The sequence below is a fragment of the Salarias fasciatus genome, chromosome 7, assembly GCF_902148845.1.
Source record: "Salarias fasciatus chromosome 7, fSalaFa1.1, whole genome shotgun sequence".
NCBI lineage: Eukaryota > Metazoa > Chordata > Actinopteri > Blenniiformes > Blenniidae > Salarias > Salarias fasciatus.
The window spans coordinates 21,981,943-22,003,384 of record NC_043751.1 but is presented as its reverse complement, the minus strand read 5'-3'; the positions used below and the strand labels follow the sequence as shown (position 1 = coordinate 22,003,384).

General features: G+C 42.0%; 1 protein-coding gene across 2 annotated transcripts; it reads right to left on the bottom strand.

The window, feature by feature from the left end:
- Positions 1-4,713: 4,713 nt before the first annotated feature.
- ca5a (carbonic anhydrase Va) lies at positions 4,714-20,411 on the bottom strand. 2 transcript variants are annotated; one of them, XM_030095814.1, is made up of 7 exons: positions 19,954-20,411; positions 15,541-15,738; positions 14,224-14,342; positions 11,084-11,179; positions 10,864-10,926; positions 9,012-9,170; positions 4,714-8,234 (listed from the first exon to the last, which is right to left on the bottom strand). In XM_030095814.1, the coding sequence occupies exons 1-7, from the start codon at positions 20,093-20,095 to the stop codon at positions 8,073-8,075; spliced, it is 939 nt and encodes a 312-aa protein (XP_029951674.1). In that variant the 5' UTR covers positions 20,096-20,411; the 3' UTR covers positions 4,714-8,072. The 2 variants fall into 2 exon arrangements, with proteins under 2 accessions (XP_029951674.1, XP_029951675.1); XM_030095815.1 differs by lacking the exon at positions 19,954-20,411 and adding an exon at positions 15,852-16,077.
- Between the last annotated feature and the right edge of the window lie 1,031 nt (positions 20,412-21,442).

The following is a 21,442-nucleotide window of genomic DNA, read 5'->3' as shown; positions in this document are numbered from 1 at the left end:
CAGTCACGAGGAGCCGGCAGAAGACCCAGAAGAGACATGGAGCCCTCAGGATCCGCTCCAAGCTGCCAGTCATGAGTGACGGGACACCAAACACTCCGGCCCGTTTCCCCATGTGCAGGGGTAATCCCGCTGGCCCCTGCCCCCAGGCGGGGCAACTCAGGCCACCACATGGTCCAGCACCTTTCTGGACTGGAAGGCAGCAGAGAGCGTGTAGTGGACATCGACACCCCCCCCACAAATCCCGCACTGCCCCACCCAGCCTGAGACAGCCAGGCTTTCACATGAGGAGCTGCTCCAGAACCTCACATGAGCCCAGAAGGCCTTAGAAGGAAGCCCCCCGGCACTGCAGCCAGCACAGTCCGATCCGAGCCGTTGTGACCCCCCACCTGCTGTCAGGGACCGAGCCACGCCGGGCGAGACGCCCAGCCACCCTCTCCAACCAACAGTATATTTTAAAACATGCATCTCAGCCCAAATGACTTCTTGAGTAAGTGGCCCTTTATAGAAGATGGATGAAAATTTCAACTAGCGTCTGTGTTGTGATTCAAATTAAATTAAATCCCATTAACTCAAAAAATGTACCTGTAACACATTTCTTTCTCAATCAAACATGTGGCCTAATAAAACACAAGCATTAGCTTTTCATTGAGTTTTCTTCTTCAAGTGAACTGACTGCAAAACGAGCTTGATGAAAGTAACATCTCAAACTCTTCTACAGTCGGCTGATGAATGGCTAAAGCTGCAGCAGCCATCACCATGCGATGCTTTCTATTTATGGAGCACATAATTAGAGTGTTGGGGGGGGGGGGGGGGGGGGGGGGGGGGGGGGGGTGAATTGCATCAGCCAGCTTTTTTTTGCAAATGCTGCAGGAGTTTTAAATATGAAACTGTCAAATGGAGGAGGGCGGGACGGAGAGGTGTCGGGGGAGCGATCGGCAGCACGTTTAATTGCACTGGGAGCAGGTCCAGGACGGATCGGGCAGTTGTTGCAACCCGACTCTGACTGCAGCTGATGGTCATACCAACCCAGTTCCAGAAGCGCGCATACACACGTAATGACTGACCACCGTGAGTCAAACTCCTTTTAAAACCCGGCGTGCACACAAGAATAGTTTGACCAGCGTGTAGAGATTAAAGACCTCATGCGAGACAAGACACATGTCTGCAAACATGTCCACCGAGACCCTGCAGACTATAATTTCCTGTTTCCACTCAATGAGGTCAACATTTCAGATCCAAATCCAGCCTAAAGGTCTGCTCGTATATTGTCTGCCGAGAGGCTGAAGAATGCAGGAGGTCCATCTCAGATCGGACCTCAAATTCACCTTAATCCAGGTCTGTCTGACTCAGTCGCCCCCTTCAACAGCTCCCACGGACCCCCACAGGACACGGACATTCCTTCATTCAGACCCAGTGGGGGGGATGATATTCTACCTGCAGACCTCAGAATCTACACACTTACAGTGCAACTGATGAGTTGCCCAAACTGCTATACGACCACTTTGAACTTGAGTGTCACTTAAAAATACTTACTTTATAAAGTGCTTGGCTTCAATATAAATCATTAAAAAGGAAAGGAGAGCTAGCTTTCCTTTTACGCCGCTAATGGAAATCGGTCACGGTGGAAATCCACTAATGCTGCTGAGAGCGGGACGTCTGACAGGACGCCACACAGACACTGGGAGTAACAAGGCACAGCTGAATACAATCAAGGGAAATCGGAGGAGTTGAGACAGCAAAGAGGAGGACACATGGAGAGTAATAACATACTGAAATGAAAGCAGCAGGCTGGGAACCTGGAGCTGAAACAAGAACAACATGAAACACGAGGACGTCAGGAACCATGGAGGAATTTGTATTTCTGCAAAATGGAAAAACACAAAAAAGAGATGGAGAAATACCTGCAACAAGCTCAAACACGTTTCTCCTTTGAGTGATGAAGAAAAGATAGGTGCAATTTTGATTTTGGAACAAGTTATTTTTTTCTCTGGAAATTAGCAGGAAGCTTGTTCCCCTCCGCCCACTGACGATCTGTGGTTTCTGTTAAATGACTCAGTGCTCCTCCAGTTATTGATTTCGGTCGTGCACGGCCAAATGTTTAGCTGCATCGACCCACATCTGTGACCATAGATTCTCTCCTAAACCGGTCATGTCGAACTCATACGTGTAATAAATCTTTTGTAATTTTAGGAATTACAGGTTGTTTTTTCTTCATATAACTGAGAAGATGTGCAAAAAATGTATTGCTCAAAACTATTTATCTTTTCAAACACCGATTGTGAGAAATAGATTTCAAATGTATGTTTTAGATACATTAATTTATCTATTTGATTTTTCGTCTGTTGATTTTAATATTAGTAAAAATTTCTGCATCTTTATTCAACTTTTTCAGGCAACACAATCCAGCACACAGTAGCAGCACTGACCGGTTCATTGTCCACAGGTTACAAACAACAATGTCCTCGAATAAAAGTAACAATCACACATTTATCTTGAAATTCTTCACACAAAAGCAGATCTGCGTAATTCGGGGCCGACTCGGGAACATAAGAGTCGTGGATCTCCGAGGGAGTGCAGCTCCGATGGGAACCGGTCCGTAAACAAAGAGCTGCTACTGTGGGGTGGGTGTGGGAGAGGTCTGATCCTTCCACATGAATCCAGCTGCTCTCCCAGAGAATCCACATGTGGGCCGACAAGCGAAACCATCAAAAACACAAACATGTGAGGAGCTGGTCCGCTCCCCTCATCACCATCATTCACAAAACAACACTTCAGCACCACTGACGTGATAAGAGACACATTTAATGACAAATTCAGGGAGAAAAGTCGCCACTGATTTTACCAGGAAGTGTCACCGAGTCTCTTTTTCAAGGCATGGCGGTACAACATGAAAGAGTCTGTGCTGACGTCTCCTTATCTTCATGAAGGCCATGAGAAGAGAGCACAAAGTTCACAGTAGGGGATCCAGAAGGCAGTTTGTGAAAAAGCCCAAGAAGCTGCATCATGGAAATGAAGAGTAAATGTTCCCATAAGTGACACTTTTTATGTGCTTTTTTTAAAAAATCATGACTTTGTGTCCTTTTGACATTGATGATTAATCGTAGAGAAAAGAAGAGAGTATGGTGAACATCTGAAGGTGATACAAAGTTCACGTTTAACCAGGGAAGCTAATTATAGTATCACCATCGGCATAAAGATGTCAAATTTTTAGTGCTTTCAATTGATAAAATATTTGTAACTGATTAATCACAACTCTGACTGCAGTTAATCACATTGTTTGTGAACTTGCAATCATCACACAAAATCACCAATTCAATGCACAAAATTAGTTTTATCGGAATCTTTGAATAGTGTATCCACTGTTTAGTTTTGCTTTGGGGTTTCTTTTGTGTGTAATCCAGCCATTACCTGTTTTTGGTGATTTAAGGGTGTTTTTCTTTTACTTTATTAACCTTTTCTAGTGGATAAAACTGTTTTACTCATTCTTCCATTTAATTTAGCACTTTTTTAACTATTGAAATACTTTGAAAATGAGTCAAATGGCCAATAATATTTGTTTCCACATACATTTCAGGGAGTTTGGAGGAGTCCCCTGCTACAGCACCTCCACTTGATTCCTGAGTTGAGGCAGACTGCAGTTTCCTCTCACAATCCAAGGCCATGCAGGTCAGGATCAACTTGCCATACTGTATGCTGCCTATCAGCTACGGCATCCTGCCACCAAATAAAAGACTCATCAATTTACTGTGTATTTTTCTGCCTGCATGAGGGAGAAAATTCAGGTCTGTACACCACTTCTCAGGCATGTGATGTGCCAGAACATTCGGGAATCCAAAAGGGAATCGTGCACAGGAGCAGCCTTTTGTCTCCAGTATCTGAGGCAGCAGACACACACTTCAGAGAGGATGAGGAGGGTCGAGGTGAGGAAGACGAGGATGAAGAGTTCAGTCCGTACACAGGACACACACCGCACTCTCATATCCGTCCGGCCGGAGCCAGAAAAACTCCTAAAATTAGACACTTTTCATTTGTTATCAAATGTTTTCACATCTAGATGGTTCAAAGACACGTGCAAGCTCACGTGCACACACTCGGTCCCCTTCAAAGTCCAGGGGTCTCCAGTCAGTCTGTCCAGATCCATACAATCAGGGGAAGCCCAGCAGAAGCCCACTGGTGCAGCCCTGAAGGCCTGACCCCCCCCCCCCTCCGAGGCCAAGCACAATAAACACCCCCGGCAGTCTGTGGTCCCAGTCAGGTGGAGACCCCCCCACCCCCCTCCACTGCCCGCACCAACAGTACAGAAGGAGAGCGTATAAACATCCCGCCCCGAGGACCCCAGGCGTCCGGGCGGGGGCCGCCACACTTCCCCTCTCTGTGTCAGGAGGGGCTTCAAAGGTGAGGGTGCGGACGGACCGGGGCGGTTAGAGGCGGTTTGTATTTTCACGGCTTGTCTCTGACTCGGTTCAGGACCAGAGAGGAACTGGGTCAGGGGGGGCCTGAACAACGTTGAGGCATGGAGGTATTCATTTATTAGAAAGATGCTTGACTATTTATTGTGTCTCATATTTACACTACGTAACTCATATTTGACTCAGTTCTATGAATTCAGCATAGAATGCAGGTTTATTTTGCATAATATGTTTATATTGAATTAGGAATAGGTTACAGTAAATTGAAATTGGACAAAAACAAAGACGCTGTTAACGAAAACCATCCCAGGAATCCTTTTTATTTAAATCATTTTATTACATTTCTTCAGTTCTCGTCAGTTTCTTTAAAAGCACATTCACGTCCGTGTACATATGAGGAGGCTCTCTGGGGAAAAAAAGCTGCACAGCTGGACGCAGAAACACAAGGACGCATCCAGGTGGAGCTGACGGAGGAGCGGTGAGGGGCCCCCGGGGGCCCCGTGGGGCCCGGAATGTGGGGGCTGCACACTGGACAAATAAACGGTTAAAATATGCACTGCATACAGTGTGGAGCATGCACAACATACACCTGCTAAAACATCAGGCGGAGGAGGACGGGAAGTACCGTACAGACGTTTAGAGAAAGGAAAAAAAAAAACATTCTGTAAAATCTTTATGCTTAAAAAGGCAGAAAACAATGCAATGCATGAAAAAAGATGATTTTGCATCATGGGATGTGAATATGGTTCAGAAAACATTGTGTTTTTAATCTGAGGCACCTGTGAAGTGATTTTAACCTCAAGCCAACGCTTAAAAAGGCCATGACATGTTTAGCACACAGATTAAAAAAAAAGCATCAAGAGTGTCATTCAACATGTAAAAACATCATGAGAACGAAGGCAGACGATGGTGCATAATTCAAACACGCTTGATGAAATGCATATGAATACGATGAAGACAGTTTTGGGTCCCTTTGTCTTCGTGTTGGGAATAAAATACTGAACATGAGAGACTAAAAACAACACAAATCTGAAGAAATGAGGAGGAGGAGGGCGTCACTCCATCCTAACTGGATACTGAACATAAGTTGCTTGCAGCGCAAAGCTTCTGACCCACAAAAACAAGCTAACTTGCTCTAATTATTACCAATTATTTCTTTGATGTGAGAATTCCTCTGGATGTCCCAATTATTCTCCTTTTAAATGGAGCCGCATTAGTAAGAAAGACGCATTTGTGGGATGAGCAGAGTATGTTTTGTTCCAGTGGAGGTAAATAATCTACCAAAGACAAATCTAATTCCTTTTTAATTCACAGAAGAATCAGGTCAGCTGGACTGGGCTACAGGTGTTGGACGACATTTTAATCCTCATCCAGGTGATTTCATCAAGTCCGATGACTAATTCAAGTATTTCAAACGTGACACACCCAAAGAGGTTAATGGACCAAGACGCCTCATTTTAACAGACTACAGGGACGGGGTGTGCCTCAGTAACGCTGCATTGTGTTCTAACGATCTCTGTGGAGTGACTGGGCACGAACGTTTGAGGATGGATTAAAGTGATCGAGTCCAGTTGATCCGACTTCTTTGCTTTTGAAGCGTCTTCTATCTACCTGTACGGGCATCATTTGTTCTCCACCTGGCTGATAACATGAGTCAGCACTTAGCTGTGCGTGGTTTTTATCTCAGAAGCCTCAAACAGGTGTTTGATCTCTTATCTTTCCCCATTTGCTGCCCTTCCCTCCTCTTACTGTAACCGCTCCACCTGCCGCTGGACGAGAGCCAGTTCTCCTTCAGATGATGCAACGTTGCAGAAGATCGACGGGAACAATGCTCGACTAAACATCTCAAAGATGTGAGCAGCGGCGACATCTCTGGTGGAAGCCGAAGCACACATGTTGCAGCTTGAAACGAGAGTCTGACTCAACATTAAACTCTTTTCTATGCAACTGGTTGGTGTTAATTCATTAATTAATCATCTCTCTAGCTTATCTGAGCTCGTTTATCCGTGCTATTGTCACCCCTGCTGAAATCTTGAAACAGTGCAGTGTGCACGGCAGCCTGGGTTATTCTTATGAGGCACATTCAGATACAAGAGGAGTGACGTGTCTCATTGTGAGTCGCACAGAAAACATTTAAGGCACTAAACAGAGGCAGGGCTGCTTAATCCAATCAAAACATGCATGTATTTAAACCAACTGCATGTCTGAGTGATCCGTGACACACAAACAATGAAAAACTATGCAGGCGATGTTAGAATCACACGAAGGCTTCTGCATGTCAGATATAATGTCTACAGTATAATCCAGGAGAGGAACACTCACTTCTGAGGTCACAAACATCCCAGTTTGACCTCGATTGATCTGGAACAGTAAAATGCTGCATAACGAATCAACAAAATCAGCTTCAAAATTCATCCTTGATTTCAGTTGAAGAAAATACATTCTGAAAAATGTTCAGTTTACTTTCCTCACACGACTGTGTTTCAACACAAAACATTCCTGCAGCCCTGATGTTGGTGTGTTCGTGTTTACACACACGCACCGTCATAATATTGCTATTTTCTCTTATTGACCACGACGGGATTATCCGGGGACGGCGGTTAGTTTCATTGAGAAATTGCAGTCGTCTCACTTGGTCAGGTCGTCATAAAGGTCAGATTGTAGGAAGGCGTATTAAATTCACATGAAAAAATTAAAAGTGTCTCTGGTTTTTATAAAACCATCCCTCATAAATGAGATAATTATCTCATTAAAGTAGAAAAACTGAGCCAATTTTTTATGTTTTTTTTTTATGTATTAACAAGACAATTACCCCGTTAATTAAAAAAAAAAGTCAATTTTTATTTTTTTCATGTGAACTCAACATGCTTCCATAAGATCGAACCCTGTTGGAGGCCGTTCTTTGCTCGACACTCCTGACCTTTGATCCCATAAACACAAACATATATCACACGTCCAGATAGGAATCCAGCAAGTATTAACAGTTGTGCTTCCAGTATAAGGATGTAAAAATAAGGCATGAAGATAAAAATCTAACTCTTCATCTACAACCTGTTGCTGCTGTAACTGTTACACTCTTGATATTTCAGTAAAGATTTTATCACGTTAGTAGCTTCCATCACACAATAAACTCAGCTCTAAAAATGTTCCTTTAATAAATTACGTATTAAATTTACCCTACAATCATTTGTTCATGCCCTCTTAGAGTTTGTTAAAATCTCCTGGGTTCTGCGCCGCTGTGGCCTGTTGTTACAGATCCTGCTGTGCGGCGCCTGTCGGCAGCACACAGTGCCGTGCAGTTTCTATGGCAGCTCGGAAAGAGCTGGTAAAAACTCATACAGTAACTGAGAAAACTGTAAAAAAAAAAAAACAACCAAAATCTACAAGTTTCACCCCAGAAAGAGTCGAACCAAATGATGAGAAATAAAAAAAAAACCTTGATAATTAAGAAGAGAAATACCCCCAAATATGTAAAAGTTTGTAAAAAAACCACAAGATTCTTGATGTTCATGGTTAAAAAAAAAACTAAAACAAAGTATGACATAAGTTCTGCAGAGGAAGCTTTGCCATACTTTCAATGTTTTCTGCTTCGACAGCTGATGAGTCTCATCTGTTCGGAGGCGATAAGGCGACGGTGGACGGTGTGTGTTACTGTGAGCGGCTTCAGTGGCTGTGCTTGTGTGCTCCGGGCTCCTGCAGGAACGGCGTGAAGGACGAGCGCACCGTGCGACCCCGCAGAGGCTGCTGCACCCGGAAGTTATTCACCATGCTTTTCTGCACCTCCTCGTCCACCGCCGTGAACTGGAGGCTGCGGAAAACTGCCAGCTGAAAGCAGAGAGAGAGAGAGAGAGAGAGAGAGAGAGAGAGAGACAAAGAGAGAGAGGAGGCTGAAATTAAATCCTCCTCGCGTCTGAATCACATTCTGTCTTTCACAACGATCAGATGTTGATCGTCAGGTTTGTGGTTCTAAAGAACACGCGGACACGCCTAGACTTAATTACAACTGTCAACAATACGATTTGGCCCCTGCAGTGGAAACTCGTCAGAGTCCATGGGACGCGGAGTTACAGAAATAAACCGCAGTTAATCCGGCAGGGCGGCTCCGCGCTCGGCAGGTTTGGTGTGGTTAAAACCACGTTTGGTGCGATTGCTCTGCTGGCGCTGGCCATTTCATCAGCCTGGTGTGTTCACCATGTGGCTGCAGCATCCTCTCCAGATACTCCTGCCTCCACCCAAACCATTTTTTTTTTTACCTAATTGTCTGTGACTGTCTCTCAACATTCAATGACATAAATCAGCTGCTGTGTCATTCTAAGAATTTTGATTTCATACACGCCTGTTGCAACAACTTCAGTTAAAGCATGTGAATGGAACTTTTAGAGTGAGCTATCTTATGGCTGTATTGTTTACTGAAGTTACATAATCCAGATTATGGAGCATTGAAATGTCACCACAATGTAATTTTGACAACTTGAGAGCACACAAAGCCTCAGACTTTTGACCTCCGGTGACTCCTTAACCGGTTAACCACTGCAGAGAACATGAAATGTTAACTGTGTGACATTAGACCACCTGCTGAGCTCGTCCCGCTTTGAGCTGTACCTGGTCGTGGCTGACTTCGATGTGCTGCTTCATGACGATCCAGGTGACGGACTCGGTCAGGGGGGGCGTGGTCAGAGAGCCGTGGTACGTCCAGTAGTCGTTGGTGTCGGAGGGCAGCAGGCAGCCGGGGTCGAAGTGGCTGAACTCGACCTCGCTGCCCTGAGCAGGGAGAAGCAGAACACGGTGAAGTCCAGTGTAAGTTCAGTCAGATGACAACGCACAAGACACTTCTTCCTTCTTTTTTACGACTCTCAGCTTAGTTTTGTGTCTTTTTTGGATGGTTTATTATTGGAGGATCTTCTTTGAGATTGTAAAGCAGTGAGTGGAGTCAAACATGTAGCCCGCAGACTGAAACAGGGACGCCAACTGTCTGTTAAACGGGACTGATGTTATGTTCTTGATGTTATGCTCAAAATGAGAGATTTCAGGTTAGTTTGCATGGATGCTGAACACAGACAGTATTAAGATCCTTATTCTTTACTGTTATTTATTGGGTTTTATTAAAAAAAAAAAAGAAGGTTAAAAAATGTGAAGTTTTTCATGATGCTTTTGCACTGGAGCTCAGAAAGTTTCAGAGTTCTGTTTATTTGCAGGTTATTACGCCATTTACTGCTTCTGACTCGGTGACTTTTTTTTTTCTCCTTTCAAATGTCATTTGGCTCCATACACACATTCTCATTTCCTCTCAGAAGGGCCGGACTCTTCGTTATAACTTCAAAATATTCCCTTTGATTTCGTGCAAAATGTCTGAAAATATTTACATTTGAGGCATTTTTACAAGATCTTTCATATCTTTTATGCTAGATCCTTTTGTTATCTCTGCTGATCCAATGAAAGCAGTGCAATCCGCTGTTTTTTGGGCGGGTTTTTTGGTCCTGAAACAACAAATTTGGGACCTTTGTTGTAACCTTCTCTGCACATTTGACTTTTTCCAGTGTTTATCTATTTTGTCTGTTTTAGTAATCTGTCCCAAATAAGCTTTGACATGCGGGTGAACTGCGATTTCATGCCAAAAACCCAGCAACCTGAATTTATTTAATACTACAGCCACCATGAGCTCATTATTACTCTGTGTATAATTTGTCTGATAAGCATTACACGCTACAACTTTTATCCAAAAGTAAAGTTCAAACAGTGAGCTAAGATAAGACCTTTGGTCAAAGATGACGTCGCCTCCAACCATTTATCACTGTTCTTTAGTGATATTAGCAATTTATAATGTTTTTAAGCTTTAAATGTCCTTTTTTACAGGTTTTTAACCCCTCATCTGTCTTATTAAATTTTTCTATGTCTGACTGCTTCAGTTGTATTACATCTTAATTCCACAATCACTTGAAGTGTGTATTTTATCTTGTCTTGTACAAAACGTTTTCTGTTATCCTCACCTGTCACATTATCACTTTATCAGCTGTCTGAGGCATTAGAGGTGGTGAAGAGTTTGATGACTGGTGCTATATAAACAGTTCCAGTGATAGAAGTGAAAATGAAGGAACATAAACATAACAGGCTGCTTTATTAATGAAAGACATGCGATGATGTTATCAAAATGATTTACTGAGAGAGCGAAGTATGAAAGATTTAATAGAGAATTTAAAACAAAATAATCAAATAATTAAAACAACATTGACATGGATCAATACAACTAAAGTTCTTAAATATGTTAAACTGTTCAGTTTATACGCTAGAAATGTTTCACCATTTAAAAAGACTAGTTCAATTTTAAATACGTATTTTGGAAATAAACCTGTAAGTTGCTGAATGTTTGTGGTCACTAGAGGGCGCCACCTTCATGCAAAGTTTACTGATGGATACAGGGCTGCCATTCATAAAAGAAAATGTGTGTGTGTCTAACCTTGTGTCTGATTGCAGGTAGCGCGTCGACCAGTTTCTGCAGCCCCTCGTGTCTCTTCCCCACCTGCACACAGATCGAACATGAATCCAGAGTGGAGCCACAGAGCTGCCTGATCATCAACATCTCACATCAGTCATCACTGAACCGAACAAAGTGAGGCATCAAGACATCTGCAAGCCGGTCTGCTGTTTCTGATGGACAGCAAATAAAAGTGTTTCACCTTGAGGAAAACTCCAATAACAGCCAGTCCATTGTCCTCCATCACCGCCTCCTCGAACAGGCTGTATTTTTCTGAGTTCCAGTGGACCAAGTGGAGCTGAGAAAAACAGAAAAACACTGAGTGTGAGACTGGACAGTGTTCAAGATTTAAGTGTTGCCACTTTAGCACAGCAGGGGGCAGACGTGAGCCACAGATCCTCAGGGTTTATTAGAAACTGTTGAAAAGGTTCAGCTGCTGGACTTGCTGCTCTGGATGAGGGGAGCTGGTTAAATTGTTTAGACTGGACAGATGGGCATTACTTACAGCACTTTAAAACTGATTTCAGGAGAGAAAAACAGCTCTGATATTTTCACCATTAAATTCAGAAATATGCAACTTTCAACATGTCAGTGATGGGTGTAAAGGCCGGCTGTAGTTTCTGGAAAGGCGTTTCAACTGCTCTGCAAACAAAGAAAAAAAAATCTGCATACACTTCACTATATCTGTGATTTGGCTGGTAGTATTTTTTTTTAAAACGTCTGTTAACATCAAGCTTTTTTCTTTCAGTTATTTTTAACTGGTTGTTTCTTGGTAAAATAGAGTTTTAAAGGAGTTCTTTCGAGATCCACTAAGTTATGAAATTTCACCGACGACATGATGCTTTCAGTTAGAAGTCAACCTAATCAAACGTTGAAGGTCTTAAACACGTGCAAACTCCTCTTCTTTTTCCTCTACTTATCTCCACAGTGATGGTCGTTTGTCAATTCTACTGTAAAGTGCTGACGTGGGAAGATGTGACAGAGCTGCAACCTGACCTTACACACACACACACACACACACATAGACACACACGCACGCACACGCACACACACAGCACTGAGTGATGAGAACTGTGACAGCGACACATTCCCAACACAAACACAGGCGCAGAGGACAGACACACGCACGCACACGCACAGACAGACAGTCACTGGGAGTTCTCTTGACGCAAGCGAGCGTCGAAGTAATGGAACAACCACCAAAATAGACTTTCCGTGGTCAAACGTGAGGTGGGACAAGCCTCAGACTGGGCACGTTGAGAGAGAGAGAGAGAGAGACACACACACACACACACAAGTTTGTAGTGGGCGATATAAAAAGAATCAGAAGCACGGCGGATCAAAGGAGCTGGCAGCACGCCGGGCACACACAGGAAGTCTAATATAGCGATAAATCCTGTTCTGCTCCAGACTTTAAGGCATCGCTTTAATACGCTGCAGTATTTCTCCAAACATTTAGAGTACAGTGTGTATGAAAAGAAAACTGAGTCAACATTAGGAATACTTAAACAGTGAAGTGCTTGTTTCCATTCATTTATTTTCTTATTTAACCCCTCGGCTCCTAAACTGACCAAAGGTAGCAAAGAGAACAATATGAAGTTATATAGTAGCTGTTTTCTTTATGCTTTCTTTCAACATCCATAACAAGAATGAAGAATAGAAATTAGACTTAATTTTACTGGACTGTGCAGGTGGTTGAACCTGCAGCAGAGGGATGGGGTTGATTAGGAACCTCAGCTGCTCTGGAAATGTCCCATGATTCACAGCCACTGACTCAAGGTTCATGACGGCATTGAAAACATTTCCTGAACTAGTTCAGGCTGTTTCTCCAATATGATCTGTGTATAACATTTCGCTACAGAGGAGCAGACTTTAGTCACGTCACTGTAGCGGTGGGAAAACTGATCGTAACAAGGAATTTTATCCACCTTAAGCTGAAGGAGAAGGCCTGACAGGATCCCATTCCAACAGCTCACCACTCTGCACTCCACACATAGCTCCTTTACATGAAGATGAAAACACGCGGATGTGTAGGATCCATACTTCCCTGCACGTGTTTCCAATCTGTGAGTGGATCCACAGTTTGACCTCCGTCTTTATTTAGGACCACATGATAACCAAAGAAGGAATCAGACAATCGTCCTTCAAACTGCTGTTACCTGCTTTAACGTGAATGTTGGTTTAAATATTTTGGACACAATCCAAATAAATTGGAACAGTTCTGAATTTAAAGAAATTAAAACTGGTTTCTTTTTGTTTTCTTGGTTTGTTAGCTTTGTTTTGTTTTAAGGATTCAGATTTTTTTGTGACAAACAGATAAACTGAGTTCAGAACATGAACAACATACTGGAAATCTACTAATCTTCAAATGAGCCTTCTAGAAAGTTCACATCTCATCATTTCCTTTCAGAATCAGTAAAAAAAAAAAAATGCAGCATAAAAACCTGAAATATCTCAACTAACTAATTATATGAATTAACTGCATGAATAAGGCTGTACAGACATGATTTTCTATGTTTCTTCAGAATTCTGGTCTTATGTAACAAAAATATGGAAACCAACCCTCAAACATTAGAGGAAGGTACACAAGGACAATTTTCTGAGTGGTCTTGCAGATCTTTTTCACTTTAGTTGTCGATTTGTTATAAAAACTAACAACATAGTGGAGTCACAACTGAACCATGCAGAAAACAGCACACCGAGACCTCGATCCTTCCAACACCTGCTGACTTTAAGTCCAGCATTTCTGACTTTTTCCATTCAGTGATTGCACGACAACACATGTGACTGCAGCACCTCTGCACTCGGCATGCTGCACTGCCCTCGCAGGGGGAAGGTCACCTTTTATCTATTTTTTTTTAAAGCATCCTGCCAGAGTGTCCTACAGGGATGACTGCTACAACGCGCATGTCAGTTGGGTGATGAGTCTAAAATAAATGTACCTGATTTATGAAAAACTGTTGATGCAACATGCAAAGTAAGGCCAAAGGACACAGAAAATGATGTTTTTGCAACTTCCAGACAGCTGAACCTTTCACAGGGTAGTCTTAACTACAGCTATAGTTTCAAAAAAATCTGTTTCCAAAGTTCAGTCAGGTCTGATTCAAAGTAAAACTGCTCCTGCATGAACATATTACCATGACCTCTGACCTGTTCAGCATGTAAAAATGTTAGCATGATCTATGGACTTTATTGCATAACTGCTACTTACAGAAGCATTATGTTTTCAGTAATCCGCTTTGCCTTCCTGCTGCAGCTTTTTTTTATTGTTTCAAATAGGTTTCCTCAGCTGTGTTAAAAGTCGTGTGTGTGTGTGTGTGTGCTGCAGCAGTGTCGCGGTACCTCAGCGGGGAACAGCCTCTTATCCACGGTGTGCTCGGAACCCCAGTCGTTGTTTTCCCCCCAGTGGAAGTGGAACTGACACAGCCGGAATGAGTTCTGCAGGGGACCGCCGGACAGCGCTGCAACGTCACAGAACAAGACACCCAAACCTCGCTGTTAGCCCCCGACAGTACAGCCAGTGGAAAGAAACAGTCTCAAAGTGTTTGATTACAGTGGGAAATTCTATATAGTTTTAATTTATTACATATAAACTGGCATATTTTAAGTGTTTTTGTTTAATTTGTTATTATTTGAGCTTATAGGTCATAAATAACATACTGTATGAATGCCTATGAGACATTATGTTTTCCCTTTTCTTAAAACCACACCAACAACATATTTTTTTCAATTTTCTATGTTTTAAACATAGAAAATCATTCAAAACAATTAACTTTTATTTTCATGCTTTCAGGTGCACCTGTGTGGGTCCCTTGAGGACAAGGATCGGTTTTCCTTTGTTGGATTGTTTCCTCCTTTTAAGAGAAGGAAACAATCCAACAAAGGAGCTCTTGTAATCAGTCGGGCTGTTTATGCAATGACTCAGGAAAATATCCAGGAAATATGGCATGAAGAAGCCACACAAGCCTGAAAAGTCATGATGATTTACTGTACCCGTCAAGAAAAACTCGCTTTACTAATAGTACCAGATGAGACGCCCCACATGTGATATCAAAATAACAAAACTCCCTAAAGTGAGAAGTAGGAATACCTGTTCTCATGAACTTTATATCTCTTTCCTTGTTTATGTTACAGATAATACAACTATTAAACTGTATTTACCGATTCAAACTCAGCCACTAACTTAACACAGAAACTTCACATTTTCCACATTTTTTAAAAAATTAAACACAAACTAAGTTTTTTTTTTCAAAGTCTGGGTGACTCAAAAGAGGTAAAGCGTCATTTTGTCCTTTCCAGCTCAGTGATGAAACCACTATTATATCACTAGGTCACCACAGACGCACAAGTCACATGACAGTCACGTTTCCACATGGCCTGCTGAGTGTGCGATTGACTTCTGGATTTCTCCTCACATAGAGAGGGGCTGCTGAAGGAGGGGGAGATAATCCTCTTGTCTGGATCTAAATACGCATTCTCCCTGCCGAGATTTCCCTGCAGGCCTGTATATTTAAAGGGGAAAACTTCAGACTGCAGTGGATAAAAATGAGGAACTTGGACTAAATAGATCCTTCGCTGACGGTCTTTATTTAAAAAGGGAATTGTAGAAGAATCAGATTTTTTTTTTTTTTTTTTAAAAAAGTAAAACAGAGTACTTACTAGACTTGTCTGTCGTGTCATCGTACTCTACCAGAAAGGAATAACCATTGTTGTAAATTTGCTGGCAGGTATCCGGGTCGTATTTGGGTTTCAGAGGCTTGAGCTCTGAATCGAAGACACTCTTTCGCACCACGATGTCTATGGGGGACTGCCGGTCGCCTCCTGGAACCACCAGGGGCCCCTTCCACATGGGATGCACTGCAGGTGGGGGAGAAAAGAAATCAAAGTTGAAATACCACGGGGATTTATAGTTCTACGCAGGCTGAGCTCCTGTTAAAAGAAGGGTTTAAAAACAAAGTGCCGACACTTACTTTTCATATTGCATTCTGCTGCTTCCTTCATTTGCAAACAGTCCATTTTTTAAAATTAAAACAATAATAAATCAAAGATCCCTCATGAGAAAAGACAAGAACACACACACACACACACACACACACTCCTTCCTCCTCCTCTGGCTGTTAGAAGGAACTGAATGAAAAAGGAGCCAGTGAGCAGCAGTACTTCCTTCTAGTCCTCTTATACTTTTTTTTCCTTTAAGGATATTGCTAAATAAGAGAGAAGTGGGCAGGCTGTGCAGAAAGTGACACGAGGAATGTCCTGGCACGCCCCCAGCCCCCCTCCGCAGCAGGACAGCCTCACCGGGACCTCTGTCCGGTCAAACCGCCGGCTTGGGAACAACGTCTGTCGACAAACCTCACTTCTAATTACCCGAGACTCGGCTCGAGTTCGCCGCCTGCCTCGTCCAGATGAAACGCACGCAACAAAAAAAAAAAACTCAAAAAGGCCAAAAAAATGTTTTAAAAAGTCTGTTTTGCTTTCTATGCGGAATCAAACCTGCAGCTGTGAGGGCACACAGGCAGCTCGGGTGGATTGTTTTCGCGAGCTGAACAGGTCTGACTGGGAGATGACCTTCATCCTGTCTGATTCCAGCCGCTCCTCCCGGGGAAAGTACAGCACAGACACAGTAACTGACTCCCTTTGTTTTATGAAACATATTTTAGTTGCAACTTTTTGCAACAGTGATGACAATCAGAAAATAAGCTTACGTGCACTATTTACCAGTCCAACCACAGGCTATTTATTATGAGGCATGAACTGATGTGCATTTGTATATTAGGTGAATGATGCATATTGTCGAGTATCAAGATAAAAAGCTCTCACATCATGCACGTTCATGTCTTTGTTCTTCAAGATAACAGTGCTCTTTCTCTTGCCCCTAATGTACACTACTATATGTTATATATCTAATGTATACTATATGTATTATTGTGTCATTTTGAGTTTTCAAAAACTGAAAGCATGATAGCACCATGAAAGACAAAAATGAAAAATTCACAATATTTTTTGTAGCCATAATTTGAAAAATGCTTCTTTCTTGCTTAATTACATTGTACCTTCTTTTTGCTAAAACCTGCAGCACAAATGGTTTCTGCTACTTCTTCAAGAGGGGTGAGATGTTTTTTTCTAAGAACTGAATGTACGCGCCGTGTTTTCGGCTAATTTTTACCCAAGATGACAAACTTTGTCTGGCTCTGTAGCATTGTGCTCCTGGCGACAGCGTCACTGTGAAAATAAATCATTAAATGTACTTTGGAAGTCCTGAAAGTGAAACAGTTTGAAAAACAGCCTTGTGCAACCAGCATGAAGATTTGAGCCAATTAATTTGGGGAAACAGTGGGAATTCTGCCGGAGGGGATTCTCAATTAAATATCTGAAAACTAAATAACAAGATGAAATCAGCCTCTCTTCCTTTCTTAAAGAGGGAAACTGTATGGTTTTACCCCTACATCTTAACAAAACTCAATATGGCACACATCCAAAACTACCACTTTATATATTTAATCAGATTTTTTTTCTGATCCTCATTGTCCAAGAAAACTGCAAAAACTGCAGTGTGTTTAGAACTGCTTGTTTGTTCACATTATTGCAGCTTTATTATTTCTATCTTCCAACCGTTCCTTAGGATTTCCTTTTTTTGCAATATTTCAAATGTTTTAAGCTTCTGTACAATGTGACAATATGACACATTTGAAAAACAACCATCTGCTATTATAAGAAAACGGGGAAAAAAAGCCACTGGCCACTGTGGAAAGTGAAAAACCAGTAAGTTGAATACTCCCTCTAGTGGCAGGAAGAGAAACGTCATACTTCTTTTGGAAATTAAACTAATTTGAAAATATCAACAGGTAGAAATAAAGGATAACAATTAATATTTAAAATGAGCCCTGTTGTCTGTACATCAGAATTGGAGCAATTATTAGAAAATTGAACAAATTCAAGATGATTGTCAACCTCGGTCTCCATGCAAGATCTCACCACGTGAGACATCAGTGATCAGGAGGAAGGTGAGGGTCAGCTCAGAACTACACTGGAGGACCTGGTCAATGATCTGAAGAGATCTGGGACCACAGTCTCAAAGATCACCACTGATAACACGCTACACTCTAATGGATTAAAATCCTCCTCTGTGTCAAGTCAGCACAGGTCCAGGACCGTCTGAGGTTTGCTTTGGACCACCTGGAGGATCCAGAAGGTAGGCAGGAGGCAGAAGGTCATGTGGTGAGATTGTGATCAAAAGTGATCTTTTTGATACAAACTCCACTCACTGTGTTTGTAAGAAGAAAAATGGTGAGTTTTTAGATTGTCTTTTGAGTTCAAATGTACCAAAAAAAAAAAAGACAGATTTCCCCCATTCTTTGTAAGTGTAAAAATTAGCAAAATCTGCATCGCAAAAAAATAACTTTTTTCTGAACCGCACTTGGCATTAAGGTGAATTCCTCCTACAACACTTTTTAAACCCTGGTTTAGAATTTTTTTTTTTTAATTAAAAAAAAAATCTGTTAGGAATAAAATGAAGAGCTGCTGTGTTTTTCTGTGTTCAGCTTGTCTCTTGCTTCACAACAAGATTACTGGGTTTCCTTGAGAACACGATATCTGAAGATCTCTGTGGAGGAAGGTGAACCTTCCACCATGCCGTGGCGATTTTAAGATAAAAGGCTTAGTGTTTTTTTTTTTTTTTTTTGTTCCCCTTAACTCTGGCTTTCAGACAGTGTTTACACATTCCCCACAAGCTCCACCACAAACAAGCTAAAGGTAAAGATTTGTGTAACAGTATGATTGGAGCTGTTGCTTGGACTTTAAAAAAAAAAGGACAGATTGTGTTTTAACCAGCTTGAGAGGCTCAACTCAAGGGAAAGAGATCTCCTTCCCTTTAATAAGGAAGTTATCATTTTCTGCGAGTCAGCGGTTTTCAATCTAAGGAGTTGACTTTAAGTCTAAATAAATAACAAATGACAGATGAGAGTATCTAAATGAAAGGACATTTCAAAATAAAATAAAAATGAGAGGGCCCTCTCATCGTGTTTTGTCCAGACAGGTTAAATATAAACTCTGACTATTGCTATGGCTTAACATAAAAGCTCAGCATCAGGAAACACAGTGTTCACTTCCAATTTCTGTTTTGTATGTTGACTGAGGTTTGAGTCGGCCTCTGACTGCTGGATTCAGTTAATGGGTGTGGTGAGGAAGACGATGGGACTTGTCCAACCAGCCTGTGTCTGCAACATAACTGAAGGATCTGGAATATGTGCTGCTGCAATTATACGCAAAGGTCAAGAAGTAAAACCAACATATTCATCGTTGCATCAACCATCTCCATGTTCTACCTTCATAAATTTTCTCTGAGGTCTTCCTCTTCTCCTCCCGTCCAGCAGGTGCATCTCAAACATCATCTATGTTTTAGTATATAACATACAGAGGAGGTATACTCTATTTCTCCAAAGCATCTCACCTGGCAGCTCTTGATCTTTCTATTGGAAATCTCAGTATCTTCATTTCTATGACTTTTTTACCATTGATTGTCTCCAAACCATGCATCAGCAGCTCTCACTCTTTTCTTCACAGAGAGGAGAAAGGGGGTCTTCACCCTTTGGGAGAGGCAATCAATGTAGAGAATGACCTCTCTGCCCATGCAGTGGCTCTCTAACATGTATCTATGTAGGTCAAAGGGCCTCCTAACCACACTATATGGAGCAGTGATCAGACATATGTACACTTGTGGAAAACGTGGAGCCTGGATCCGGCTGAGCCGACAGAGAGCTGGAGGATCCAAATCCACGAATCCTGAAAATCCATCCCGGAGTTTCAGCAGGTCTCCGCACACGTTTCCCACATGAAAACAAAAGTGACCATCAACAGCTGCTGAGTGACCAACAATGGGGGGGTTTTAAGGAGGGGGGGACACCATCAACAAATACCTGTACGTCCAAAATACATGCACGCACACGGAGGCACAGAAAGGCTTTATGCGGCCGTTTTGAGTCGAAATGTTTTGGTCTGAGCAAACAGGAAGAGTCACAGAGCTTCATAGATCACAGATCATGTCACGGGAGGATTTCCACTCCGACTACTCACCGGCTGACAGCACATATTTGCTGGAGCACGCCGTCAGGTTGCATCTCCGGACGGGCGTTATCCGGAGGCTCCGGGCTCCCCTGAAGAGCTGTCGCTGAAGCTGAGACACCAGAGGTCTGGCTACCGCCGACAGAGTCACCATTTTTACACCGAGGTGCGGCTGGCAGAGGATACAAGAGTCGCTTTGGAGCTTTAAAACTCTGTAAAAGTTAAAGCAGCGGGTCCAAACACGGCGGCGGGCTGGCGGCTCGCCTCCGTCAGTCTGCGCCCTCCCACCGTTCGCCCCGAGGCGGAGGAAGAGCTGCTTGTTTTTTCTTTCTTTTTTTCACACACACGTTCAAAAGAAGACCGCGGCGCCGAGCGGCCGATTGACAGGAGCTCCAGCCTCAGTTAAACCCGGGGGAAGGGCGCAGTGCTGAGCGGAGACCCTCCGCGACGAGGACAGGTAATCAGATAGGGGTCTCCTCCAGGAAGAGACGAGGGGGAGGGGCGAGAGTGGGGGGCTGGGGATCGACCAATCAGAGGCCTCCTCGGCGGGGTGGTGGTGATGACGTAGACAGCATCAAAACAACTGGAAATTAATTAATTCACGTGACACAGTTTGATTTGGAAAAATAGAAATAGAAAAAGTTCGAGTTGAAGTGAATGGAAAGGAAATGAACAATGAAAACGTTTATTTTTAAATATTCAGACACAAACAACTTTATTCATATATAAGTAGCAAAAATAAAATTAAAAAAAAGAAATAATGCATACAAATATTTTTTTAAACTTAAAATGTATCTAAATTGGGTAGAATGTATGTGCCATAGAGAACTTTGACTTCAGAATAGAATTCAAATAAATAAAGCAATTAACTTTTAAAAAAAATAAGCTTGTGAGGAAAACAGTGGAGAAATACTTTGATGTGTATAAAACGACTAAACAATAAATAAAATTGGTTTTTAGAGGCAATAGTATAAGCAACAAGTGCAGTTTACATGAACTGATTTTTAATTAAATAAAGACAGACAGAATGTAATCAGAGTTATGAATAATACAATCAAAATCAAGCACATTAAAAGCATTTAGGTTGGGTTAATCCTGAGTGAAAATTGTGATTCATTATTGTTTCATTATTTTGCAATGGAAACAATAATATTCATGGTGAACAGTTAAAATACATGAAGTCAAGAAACCCATTGTTGGTGTGAAAGCATAACATTCTGAAATATAAAAATGGATATTATCTGTACCCCTTTTTGTCTTGTATTGATAATTATCACACTGTAGTACATTTTTGGTATTTTTGTCTAGTTTTTATCCTTGATTGTTTTTTATTGTCTTTTAAAAAGAAAAGTTTTTTATTCTGATATCTAGAAATTACAATGATTTAGCTTCTTTTACTTTTGGTACAACTTCAGTCTGTGAACTATGAAATAATGTATCCCACTTGTTCACAATCATCAATGTTTAATCCACTGTATCACCTGATGATCCTACACATATA